The 11,872-nt window shown below is 36.0% G+C and overlaps 1 protein-coding gene across 1 annotated transcript; it reads left to right on the top strand.

Annotated features, from left to right (window-relative positions):
* Nucleotides 1–293: 293 nt before the first annotated feature.
* On the top strand, nt 294–9,645 carry LOC110783400 (chromatin assembly factor 1 subunit FAS1). The gene is made up of 12 exons (XM_021987743.2): nt 294–1,067; nt 1,706–1,805; nt 2,572–2,719; nt 2,789–2,912; nt 3,575–3,933; nt 4,072–4,383; nt 4,895–4,976; nt 5,069–5,206; nt 5,939–6,355; nt 6,792–6,929; nt 7,443–7,488; nt 9,056–9,645. Exons 1-12 carry the CDS (start codon nt 615–617, stop codon nt 9,238–9,240), a joined length of 2,502 nt encoding a protein of 833 aa, XP_021843435.1. The 5' UTR covers nt 294–614; the 3' UTR covers nt 9,241–9,645.
* Nucleotides 9,646–11,872: the final 2,227 nt, after the last annotated feature.

Genomic DNA, 11,872 nt, shown 5'->3' with positions numbered 1-11,872 from the left:
ATAGCCTCAAGCACGCGAGTTCGGTACGACCCTAGCTAGGTCCGCAACCGGGTGGTAGACCGCCGTACCGCGTGTATCATTTTCAAAATTGAAAATGTTTTGAAAAAAACGCCAAGGAGAAATTTCGAGTCAACAAAACGGAAAAGGGTGGGAAAAAAAAAGAAAAGAAGGAAAAGATAAAATCTAGAGCGAAATTTGAGTATTGCGCCAAATGTCTTTGGCAAAATTTGGCGAAAATAAAAAATGGCGGGAAGTTAGTGGAGGCATTTATTTAACTCTTATTCTCAAAAACCCCCAAAAAGCTTTTCTAGAGAGAAGAAGATACAGAGAAGCACAAAAAAAAAAGTAGAGAGAGAAAGAGAAAAGAAGTTCAATCGCCATTTCACGGGTTTGTTCATTTCATCGCAATTTCTCTCTCTTTTTTACTTCTTAATCTTGTTAAAATCTGTTAAATCATCTATAAAATCGATTCCATTTTAGCATTTCGTTTCCAAATCTCCATTTTTTTACTTGAAATTCCGCCATTTTTGTTCACATTTTTATCAGCTTCGCGAAACCCTAAGTTTCATACTTTTCCGATTCCGATTTTAATTAGTTAGGGTTTCTGAGTTTTAATGGCGGATCCGATGGAAATCGACGAGGTTCCGACTCCGAAGCAGCCGCCATTGAAGCGGAAGAGGGAGAAGCTGAAGCAGAAGGTTGAAGTGTTGACTCCTGAGGAGAGAGAATCGAGGTTGAAAACCTTAAATGAGGAACTTGAGAGCTTGTTCAGGTACTTTAATGAGGTTTTGAGTAGCGACGTAGGTTTAGAGCTGTGTCTTGGTAATGTTTCGTCGAGTAATACGTTGAATGCGACGATTGCGCTGTTGTTGGAGGAGAAGAGGTGCTCGTACTCTAAGCTAGCGGGAGAGATTTACGAGAAGGTGAAGGAGAGAGAAAATGAGATTACAATTGCAAATGTGAAGAGCAGTATGCTGTTTGCTGGGCAGAGAGTTGCATATGGAGTTCCGAATGCCGATGCTGATGTTTTGGAAGATGAGACTGGATCTTGCCTTTGGTGCTGGGAGGTGAGGTTTCTACAATTTCCTTCCCTGTTTAGTTTGTGAAATACTATCGTTTTGTGTTGATAAATTGGTTGTGTTTTGCTATGATTTTGGAAGCCTAGTTTGTTTCTATGTGGTTTATTTATTTTGATAAGAAATGGTTATATTTCAAAGTTGAATATACTCCTTGAATCAGATTAGTTAATGTGCGATCTTGAAGGATTTGAATCATGGATAATATAGTTTCCAAGGCATGCATCATTTATTTGATATATGTATTTTCTTGCTATATAGGATTGGATTGGAACTACTATTAAACTATCCTCAATTTCAGGCTTTTAACAGATACTTGAATTGTATTAATGTAATGTTCTGGTGCATATTGCTGTTTATTATCATAGTTTGTTAAACTTGCTTGTAGAATCTAGAGATCCATTGTGGATTGAGGCAATAACAGTGGTACTACTTGTTGTATAGAGAATGTCACTATTGTCGGTAGTTGTTGACTTGATGCTATAACATCTGTTGCGATGATCCTTAGGAAACAACATTAGTTCGATGTTTTCTTGAACCAAGTGAAAATTTATGATGTACAGAGTAGTTGAAACTAGAGTGTTGATTTTGTTTCCTTCAAGTAACTTGTTTATAACTTTCTGATGCAGACGAGGGACCTGAAGTTGCTGCCAAGTTCATTGCGTGGAGCATTAAAAATTCGCCGTATTTGTCGTAAAAAGATTAATGAGAGGATCACTGCCATCTTAGGTAAGAATATTTATTTGTCAAAGGTTTTCTCTCCAACTGTTATCATGGATCATTGTGCTAATATTGCTAAAGAATGAGCCTTTTTTCCTTTATTTCCATTAATATCTTGAAAATCTTGAACAAAAACTTCTATTTGTTCGCTACACTTAAAATCAGACTGTTGTATCATGTTTTATAGTGCCACACTGCCACATGATTGATTCAAGTATAAAAATTAAAAAGCAACATAACATGTGTCATAACTGTCTGGTTGTAGACTGAGTCATGGTAGTTGTATCTTGTAAGCTGACAAAACATAAACACGCTTCACCGTGATATAAGATCTATACCCCCCTACCCCCTTGCTTTTTCTGCATGCTTATAAAGGTTGGTTAATTTAGCTAGAAATTCCCTTCGAAGGGAAGCTGTCTCTGTTGAAAATGAAACCCAAAACACATCCGGTCTATCTGTCCATTGCTGATATGTTTTGCTGCAGAATCAATGCAGTGTCTCTAGCCTTAATGAAGATTAATGTTTCCATTTTTCCCCTGGCTTGACAAAACCAAAGTTTTTGTAAAACCTATGAAGGATTTCCAGGTTGTAATTTTGAAGAAATTTATACACTGAAACGTATAAACTTTGAATTGGATATTTATTAGCTTTCAAGCAGTTATGTTACAGTTATAACTTTCTCATTTAGGATTATGACAAAAATGATTGTTGTACTCTTATATTCAGTATTATAGGGTACTATTTTGAGCATCATTTAACTTATATCTGACCTCAGATGTAATATCTGCTCTGCAAAAACCTGAGGATTATCCAACCGGCAAAGCTGATGTGACAAAAGTAGCAGAAAAACTCAGCAAAGTTTTAGCAGAAGCAGATATTCGGTTGCTTATGGAAAGCTTGAATCAGAAAAATGATTCTGAACTGTAAGTAGATCCAGTACTGGTTGACCGGACTATGAATTTCCACTTCTAAACCATTACATTATATTTCAGGGCTGAAAAAGAGGCAAAAAAGAAAGAAACAACTCTTGTTAAGGAGTTTGAGAAAAGTAAACGCGAAGTAGAGAAGGAGAAGAAAAAGATGGATCGTGAACTTCAGAAGGAAAAATTGCAGAGTGTATGTGATAATTACCCTCTTTTTTGTTGTTGTTGTTGTTGTTGTTGTAATAGCTGCTGCCCAGCCCTCTTTCCCTAATGTGCGAAACAGTTAGGTTTATAAAGTTTAATTTGTTAGTTTTTTTTTTGGTTTACTAGCCAAGAAGTCCGATGTCGCCTTTCAAAAAGAAGTCTTGCAATATCTTTACCGATTTACATATTTGAGTAGTTGCTCGGGTAGTTGAGTACTGATGATGTATCCTGGGAAGAGGTGGAAGGGTGGTATCAATAGCTAAAAAATCAGGGAATTTGGAGATACTTAGCTTTTGTTGTTGACCCGCAACCGTTCATGCTTTCTACTTTTAGAAAAAATGCTTGTCCATTCCATAGGAATCAACTTTACTGTTTATACCTGAGAGTAACAACATATTTAAATAACAATATAACATGTAGATGTGAAGGGAGTTTAGGAGGTTGCTAATGGTTTTCTATTTGCATTGATGCTTGATACCTTCTTTTGTGTGGAAGGCTTCATTGGGTTTGCCCCCGTCGTATCCAAACTATGCTTTTACTTTAGTTATTATCTAGTCCCTTATAGATGTTATGCTGTCTTTGAGATTATTTACTTGTTAGTGGGTTTCTACACTTTCATTCAATTAATTAACACCATTTACCCTGATGCAGGAGAAGGAAAAGAAGCGATTGCAACAAGAGGCTGAGAGAGATGAAAAACGTCGTGAAAAAGAAGAATCGGAAATGAGGAAACAACTTAAGAGAAAGCAGGAGGAAGCTGAAAGGGAACAGCGTCGAAAAGAGAAGGAAGAAGCTGTAATAAAGAAGCAACTCTCCATCCAAAAACAAGCATCGGTTATGGAACGTTTCCTAAAAAAGAGCAGGACAACTGAGACAATCCAGAGTGATCCATCTCCTAGTACTGCTACACTCAATCATGCACCAAATGAAAGTGTTCTTGAATCTGTGTCTTTACAGATGGATTCTGCTCTGCAACATCACGAAGAGATTAATGTGGACGAGATTCGCAAGTATGCTCTATATGACTATGTCCAATTTTGTTCATGTTATCCCCCACCCCCCTCCTTTTCTGGTGACAGGTATATTCATGTGTATGTGTTTTGGTTTCGGTATATGTTGATTACTTAAAAAGCTGTCATCCTTCACAGATCTCATATGAGTACTTGGCGCTGCTTAGGCCACTCTATCCGGTCAAACACCAAGCAGACCTGGGGCTTACGTCATAAACCAAAGGCTGAGCTAATTAAGGAGTTAAAACTCACTTCTAATAAGGGACCAGCTCGTGATGATGACCTGTGGATAGATGCAGATGAATGGGAACAACCAAGTACTGATGATAAGTCATGCCATGTCAACGCAGATGTTTCACCTAGTACCAGCAAGTACGTGCGAAGAAAACAACTCCTGCAGTTTGACAAGAGCTGTAGGCCTGCATTTTATGGTATTTGGCCAAAGAAAAGGTAAGGAGTTGAAGTTGATGGTGGTCCTTGTTAGGAGTTTTCATGTTCAAATTGTTTGCTAAATACTCGCATTTCATGCTTGACTATCAATGCATTTTGCAGTACTGCATGTCTAATGCAGAGACTAGGGTCTAGGAATGACTTTGCCTGACTAAATTAAGACATTTACTATTTACTTAAAAGACTCTAAACATGATACCTGCGGAGAGAAAGGAGGGAGAGGATTTTGCTGTTGTAATTAAATCTGTGATTTGGATAAAAGGTCCACTCTCGTACACAGCATTTCCCATCCTTAGTGAAGTTCCTATACAGTCGGATCCACTGAGCTTTTGTGATACCACACCATGTCCTTTGGATTTTATTGTTGCTTTTCTGAATGAGACCTAATATAAATTGCAGTATCTGTCAGTTTAACATATCTGGACAATAATTTTATTTTAAAAAGGAATACATGTTCTTCATTGCATAAATGTTACATTCTTTCCTTGTTACTGATTTTTAATACCTGCAGTCGTGTTATTGGACCACGCCATCCATTAAAAACGGACCCTGATTTGGAATATGAAATTGATAGCGATGAAGAGTGGGAGGAGGTATTTACACTGGCTTTTCTTGAAAGATTGTCAATCTATAGATAGTATCAGACTGTTCATAGAAATGTGATTTATTAAATTTGTCATGGCAGGAGGATCCAGGTGAAAGCCTATCAGACTCTGAGAAGGAAGAGGAGGAAATTTTGGATGAAGGATCTTTAAAAGTTGATGATGATGAGGAGAGTGAGGATGACTTTATGGTACCAGATGGCTATCTCTCAGAAAATGAGGTACAAAGTCATCAGTTTATTCTATAATCTTATCCTGAAAGAGTGTCCCCTCCCTGTTAATCTCTGGAAATATTTTGATTAATGTTGTTTCCCTTTTCTATTTGGGTCGTAAGCTAAAGAGATTCTACCTGTATTCAGAAACTTGTGGTTTTAACATACGTGGAGAAATTCATGTTGACCATTGACATCTTTAAAAATTGTGTGTGATTTGATAATTTGAATGTTCACTCGGTACATTAGGACTTCTTAATCTTTATATTTTGTCTTCCTCGTAATTTAAGTCTTAAGAGGGTGAAAGTCACCCTCAATCCTTCCCAACCTTGGTTATTATGCTCAGTGGGTGCTGAGGGGAAGGGGTAGATGAGCCAAACGTCACATTGAACTGATGAACTCAAATTGGCCAACTCCAACCTATTGGCCGTGTTCTCTTGGACCTTGATAATGCATGAAGCAGGTAAGACTACATATACCGATGAGGGGCTTACCTTTACTGGTGGGGTAGAGAGGGGGATAGAAAGGGTTTATGGAGCATATCTCCAAGTCATATTCCAATGTTAATTTATACGGAGTAACTAATAGTGATCTTAGGATTTCTGAAACTTTAAAAAGTAGGCTACCACATTTCTTGCTAACATGACATTTTCTTTATGCATTTGATTTGAGTTTGCATCTGCACTTTCATATTTGTATGGAGTTTGGTAGATTTTTACTGAGGAAATGCCTCCAATGCAGGGAGTTGACACTGACAGATGTCAAAGTAACCTCGAGGCAGGTGTTACCAACAGTACACTGGACTGCAAACCAGAAGCTCTAAGTGAAGAGTATTCATCTTGGATGCGACAACTGAAGTATCTACATAAGTTGACTGAACATGCTCTTAAAAAGAATCAGCCTCTTATCATTGTAAACATGATGCACGACAAAGCGCACTTGTTATCAGCTGAAGATCTTACTGGCAGTCTCAAGGTTGAGCAAACGTGTTTGCAAGCTCTTAGTATGCGTGTTTTTCCTGGTGGGTTGTCTATAGAGGTACCATCTGACAACATTGTGCGAGAAGAGAATCAAGATGCATGCACCTCAAATAGCAAGGGCAGCACGGTAGCAACAGGGTTACCTACAACAATACCAGATTCCAACCTTCCTAAAATTGTAAGAGGCACTCCTGACACCTTTAGGCTCCGTTTGGTAGGGTGTAAAAAATGTTTTCATAGAAAACGATTTTCTCCCTTTCAATCATTTTACGTTGTTTGGTTGGGCAAGTGATGAAAAACAATCTTCCACAACTCCTTCAAAGGTGGAAAAAACCTTTTTCATTTGAGAGGGAGGGAAACCACTTTTCCTCCTTTACCTCCCTCTCCTTTCTTCCCCTCAATCTTCACCATTTTCTCCCATTTTCTTTAAGGAACCAAACAAAGGAAAACTAGGTTGGAATTGTGTTTTCTCTTGGAAAATGTTTTCCATGGAAAATCATTTTACAATGAAAACGTTTTACACCAAACCAAATGGAGCCTTAGTTTGTTTGAAAGGTATCAATATTTCTTTGAGTTATAGTGTTAGTAATTCGCGTGATTGGTTGTGTTTGCAGGTGTCAGTTATTCAATCCTGCCCGCAGGGTATCAACAGAGTGCTGGAGTCCTTGCAGCAGAGTTTTCCTGATATCCCCAAGTCTCACCTGAGAATTAAAGTCCGTGAGATATCAGAATTTGTAGATAATCGTTGGAAGGTTGGTGAAATCTATGTTTCCAGTGATTTTTTTTCTTAATTACCTGCTATCTCAAAGTCGGTTGAATAATATGAATGTTTTCGAAGTCTTCAGATAGCATTATGATTGCTTAAAGAAGCCACACCTTTAATATAATTTGTCATATCATGTTATCACATCATTTGTTACATCACATCATGTAATACTTCTTTGCAAATGGAAAAAAAAACCAAATCTATGGTAAATGTGAATATCTCTTCTAGAGGTCTTGTTATTTGAGAAAAAGAATCCATAGGTGTTTCTATTGGATCTGCTTGGCCGGGCCTTTTTGTGCAAAGTTCACTCTGATTCCGACTTTCTTTAAAAATGTAACTCAAAATCTGACCTATCACTGTGACTGTAACTACCACTTAAGATTTTTACCATAATGTCGTGTAAGATTTCAGCATATGTAACCCAATCCTCTTTCTTTTGGCAATCAAATGAACTTTTATTTATTTCCTTTTCCTTACTTATTTCACCTTGGTAATGCAGGTTAAAAAGGAGATCTTGGATAAGCTGGGAATGTCAAGTTCACCAGGTACATATACTGACTTTATCTATAAAGATTAGAATTACAAATGAGAGCTAAAAACTAGTCTTAATTCAAGGGGCTTCAAACATATTCATGTTTTCATCTCTTCCATTACATCCCTAGCTAACATATCGGAAATTGGCTATTTCATCTGCGTTTTGGAGTATGTAGCCCAACATTTCCAGTTACGATAATTATCCTTTGCATAGATAACATCCTCTAAGAACTCCACATTTGGAAGAATGGCTATCTTCCTCCAGCCCACTTGCCAAATCCATAACAAACATCTGCATCTCCACTTCCACACTTGTACTGGTTGCTATGAATATCATTAGGGAGGGGCACTTTAGGGAATATCTTTACTTTTTTGTTATTAGAGCATCTCCAATGGTTGTAGCTAGGGACTAGCTTGAAATTTACAAAAGTTTCAAGTTAATAACTAGACCATTGGAGTGAAAGTAATAAATTTGCTTGACCAAGCAAATTAGCTTAAACAAGCTATTACTTGACAACTAGCTTCCCAAATTATCAAATAATTACTTGACAAGTGGGACAAGTGAGACCAATTTAAATAACAAGCTAGTTGCTAGCCATTGGAGCATAAATTAGCTAGACAATATAATAGCTTAAAATCTTATGTGACATAACAAGCTAATTGTCAAATTAGCTTACCATTAGAGATGCTCTTAGTATCTTGAAATAAAATGCTCCAGGTAGTGTGTTGGATGGTGGAGACTGGAGAGTATTAGTTAGCCTTAAGAATTTATAATTGGGAGAGAATCAGCCTCTAGAATGCTCGAAAACCCTTTATTTTCTTTAGTTAAAAATAAATTAATCAAAATCACTTTATTCTTCCTTGATATCTGCCATTAATGGTTTCCAAGCTATATTAATTCATAGCACCGGTTCTATGTTCTATTTATAGTGGTGATTCTGATCAATGAACCTGTTTTTTTTATTGCACACAACAACTCATTGATCGAACAGTAAAGAAGTGTTTGCTATTGAGACATTCCAAAATGATAAATACTACCCTAATAACATAGCACTGAGATGGTAAAATGAAACAAAAAGAGGAATGTGAGTAATTGCACCTTGGGGTGGCAATTCTGGTCAACGAGGTCAGATCCAGGTTTGGTTCCGGGTTGAGATGTTCCAAAATGATAAATACTACCCTAATAACTTAGCACTGAGATGGTAAAATGAAACAAAAAGAAGAATGGGAGTAATTGCACCTTGGGGTGGCAATTCGGGTCAATCGGTCAGGTTTGGGTTTGGTTTCGGGTTGATTTCTGGTTGTGTCTAAAAATATCAAAAATATTGTAAAACTTAATATTACTACAAAATATGATAAATGGGTCAAATTGAGTCAGTGTCAGGTCATTCGGGATCGGTTTGTCGGATGTGGGTTTATCTCAATAACTTCAGGTCGGGTTTGAGTTGGGTTATCGGGTCGGGTAAGGAATTGCCAGCCCTTGCACCACCTACTGAACAGTTTCTGAATTTGTTAATAATAATGTTCGAAAACCTTCTCGTTTTACTTAATAGTTTTTTTTTTATACTAAATTTACAGAGAAATCTACAGAAAAGAGTGGAAGGGGAACTAGAAGCATCGCCACATTCTTTTCGAAACGATGTTTGCCTCCTACCAGTCACGTACGCAATCCCCACGAGTCGTCTCCTGAATCAATAAAACCCGCTTCATCTAGCCAACCGCCGCAACAACAGCAGCAGCAGGTACACTCCGAAAATGTGTAGCGAGGGTTTTCTTCTAAGTTTCTGGTCCAATTTTTGCCCCCTGATATATTCCGGGGCTTGTATCTAGATTTTCTTTTATCGGTGTAGATCGACATAATGAATTGTTTTTGTTTCTAAAAAGAACATAAGATTGTCGTTCTCGTTGTACCCTTTTTTTTTTCAACAGCACGTCCTGAATTTGGTTAAGCAAGACAAATATGGAAGTAGTTGAAAAACAAACGTGTACAGTGTAGTGTACTTTATGATGTGAGATTTTCGGACGTTGATTCTATCTTTTATGCATGTCTTAAGAACTTCATACTCCGTATGAAGTTTACCATATTTAGGAGTTCACACAATTTGTGTTGTAATATTTTCTGTCGTGTTCGTTTTAAATTTCATATGTAACTGGATTGGATTTATGTAGTATGTGTTTGATATGAATTGCTTCCTACATTTTACAAATGAAGGATATTATATTGGATATAAGGAAGATAAACCGGGGGATTTTCGTGAGAGTGACCTAGTTTGTTACACTGAATGGTCTTTTTTTTTTTTGTTTGATAAAGAAATAAAAATTAGATTATCCTCTAAAATAGGATCAACATAATTCATCTTTTCATCAAAATCTTTTCGGATGATAGAGGAGAACAAATCATTATAAGAATTAAACGAATAAAATATGAAAGGGTAGATATGACCATGATTAGTAATAAAATTCGCCACCTGATTTGCCTTCTGGAAACTGTGGTGAATTCGGCGTTGTGTTTTGTTATTCGAAACTATCCTGATACCCTTAATTTAGTGGGTGCCAAATTCATTATATGGAGTAATAAGTTTAATTTACATATCACAAGCTCCACATCTCTTTCAATTTTGGTGGTAACCACCAGTGGCGTATCTTTGTTGTGACCTTGTTACAGTGAATAACTCGGTTGATCCTATAAATTAAATGGGTTGGGTTAGCGTTGAACTATCAAATCCGAACCTTACACAGACGATCTCGTTAATCGAATCTACGTCTCTACAACTAATATTATTAGTGTCAGTAGGTTTTTTAGTACTGGGCCGGTCCTGTTTGAGGTGCGGTACGGCCCAACACGAAAAAACACGTCCTGATACGACTATACGAGCATAAAGTCGTGGGTTGTGACTTGTGAGTGATACTGGGCTACAATTTTTGCAAAAAGCACAAGGGTCGGGGCCACGTGAGTTTGGGCCGTGTCTGTGTTGCCTTTTTTAAAAATTTCAGCCCAACTCAACCCAATACAAATACATGTTTGGCTTGGCGTGGGCTCGACCCGAACCACGGACTGACCCGATTCAATCTGCATCCATCTTTAATTGTAAACACAAATTCTTATTTACAATGGGTGTACAATAAATATTGTACACCGGAGTAAAAGTTAACTTTAAATGCTTAAAAGTTATGCATATATATGTAAAAGTTATCTATTTTTCAGTGATAAATTTTTTTCATTTTAGTAAAATTTATTTCTTCAAAATAACTAATAATGTATAAAATTAATCATTTAACCCTTTAAAAATATTTATCTATCAATTTTTTTTACTAATATAAAAGTTCATCAAAATTAGGTTAAAATTACAAAAAAAAAGGGTTAAAGTTATCTTGGTGTAATTTATTGTACACCTTATGCGCGCAAGACCTTTTAAATTATAAATAGAATTAACAGGTCATGTCTCGGTACACACAGTCGACCAGTGTAACGACTATGCTTAGAGATGTGTAATTACATTAATTGCAACTGCATGTAATTAATCAGTGTTTATATGTTTGGAAGTTGAAGGTTTTGACTTTCAAGTTAATTGGGGAGTTTATCATGCTTATCCTGTCATACTTGGCGATCAAATCAAGCTAATACAGAGTAGTCTGCAATTCTGCATGCATATTGTTTGGGTAAACACAAACAAAAAATTCGATACACCTTCAGTTTCATAACCTTCTTTCGAAATATTATTTTTACCACCTCAAAAACTAAATTGTATTTTACCGCCTAAAAAACTAAAACTTATTTTTATCAATCGAAAACAGAAAAATAGATAAATTATTGTTATGTGTGGTCTACTAATTTAATTTCCCTTAAATTTTTAGAAAAACTATGTGAATTCATATAAGAAAAGGAAGCATGGGAAGAGAAATGAGTTAAATACATGAAATCATGGAAAAAAAGAAAATATAAAAAATATTACCGTTATTGTGACCCCCACATATCAGTAATTCAGTTTCATCTATTTTTCCATTTACATGTGGTAAAAAAAACAAGTTTTAATTTATTTTTTAAGTGGTAAAATGCAAATTTTAGTTTTTAGAGTAGCTGGTAAAATATAAGTTTTAGTTTTTTAGGTGGTAAAAGATATTTTTTCAATTTTGTAGGTGGTAAAAACAAAATTTCTTTCTATTTAGTACTCCATATAATTTTATAACTATTTAAAATTTGAAGAAATTTAATAATTTATTTATAATATATAAGAAAAAATATATTCACGTGTTCATCTCAATGAGTGCTTTAAAAGTATTGTAATTTTTTTTTATAATGTTTACTAATACAAATTTAAAGATATGTATAGACAATGCATAGTTGAAATTAGAATAAAAAGATAATTGTTTGGACATTTGTGACTTTTGCTTGAA

This window comes from Spinacia oleracea, chromosome 4 (assembly GCF_020520425.1).
Source record: "Spinacia oleracea cultivar Varoflay chromosome 4, BTI_SOV_V1, whole genome shotgun sequence".
NCBI classification, from domain to species: domain Eukaryota; kingdom Viridiplantae; phylum Streptophyta; class Magnoliopsida; order Caryophyllales; family Amaranthaceae; genus Spinacia; species Spinacia oleracea.
The sequence above is the reverse complement of the archived record's forward strand: the minus strand, read 5'-3'. Positions and strand labels throughout refer to the sequence as shown.

Bases quoted from the DNA above. Each gene is read 5' to 3' on its own strand.
- LOC110783400 (XM_021987743.2), top strand. From the start codon at position 615: ATGGCGGATCCGATGGAAATCGACGAGGTTCCGACTCCGAAGCAGCCG. The intron at 1,806-2,571 runs GTAAGAATATTT...ATCTGACCTCAG, and splicing joins GAGGATCACTGCCATCTTAG to ATGTAATATCTGCTCTGCAA. The intron at 3,934-4,071 runs GTATGCTCTATA...CATCCTTCACAG, and splicing joins AATGTGGACGAGATTCGCAA to ATCTCATATGAGTACTTGGC.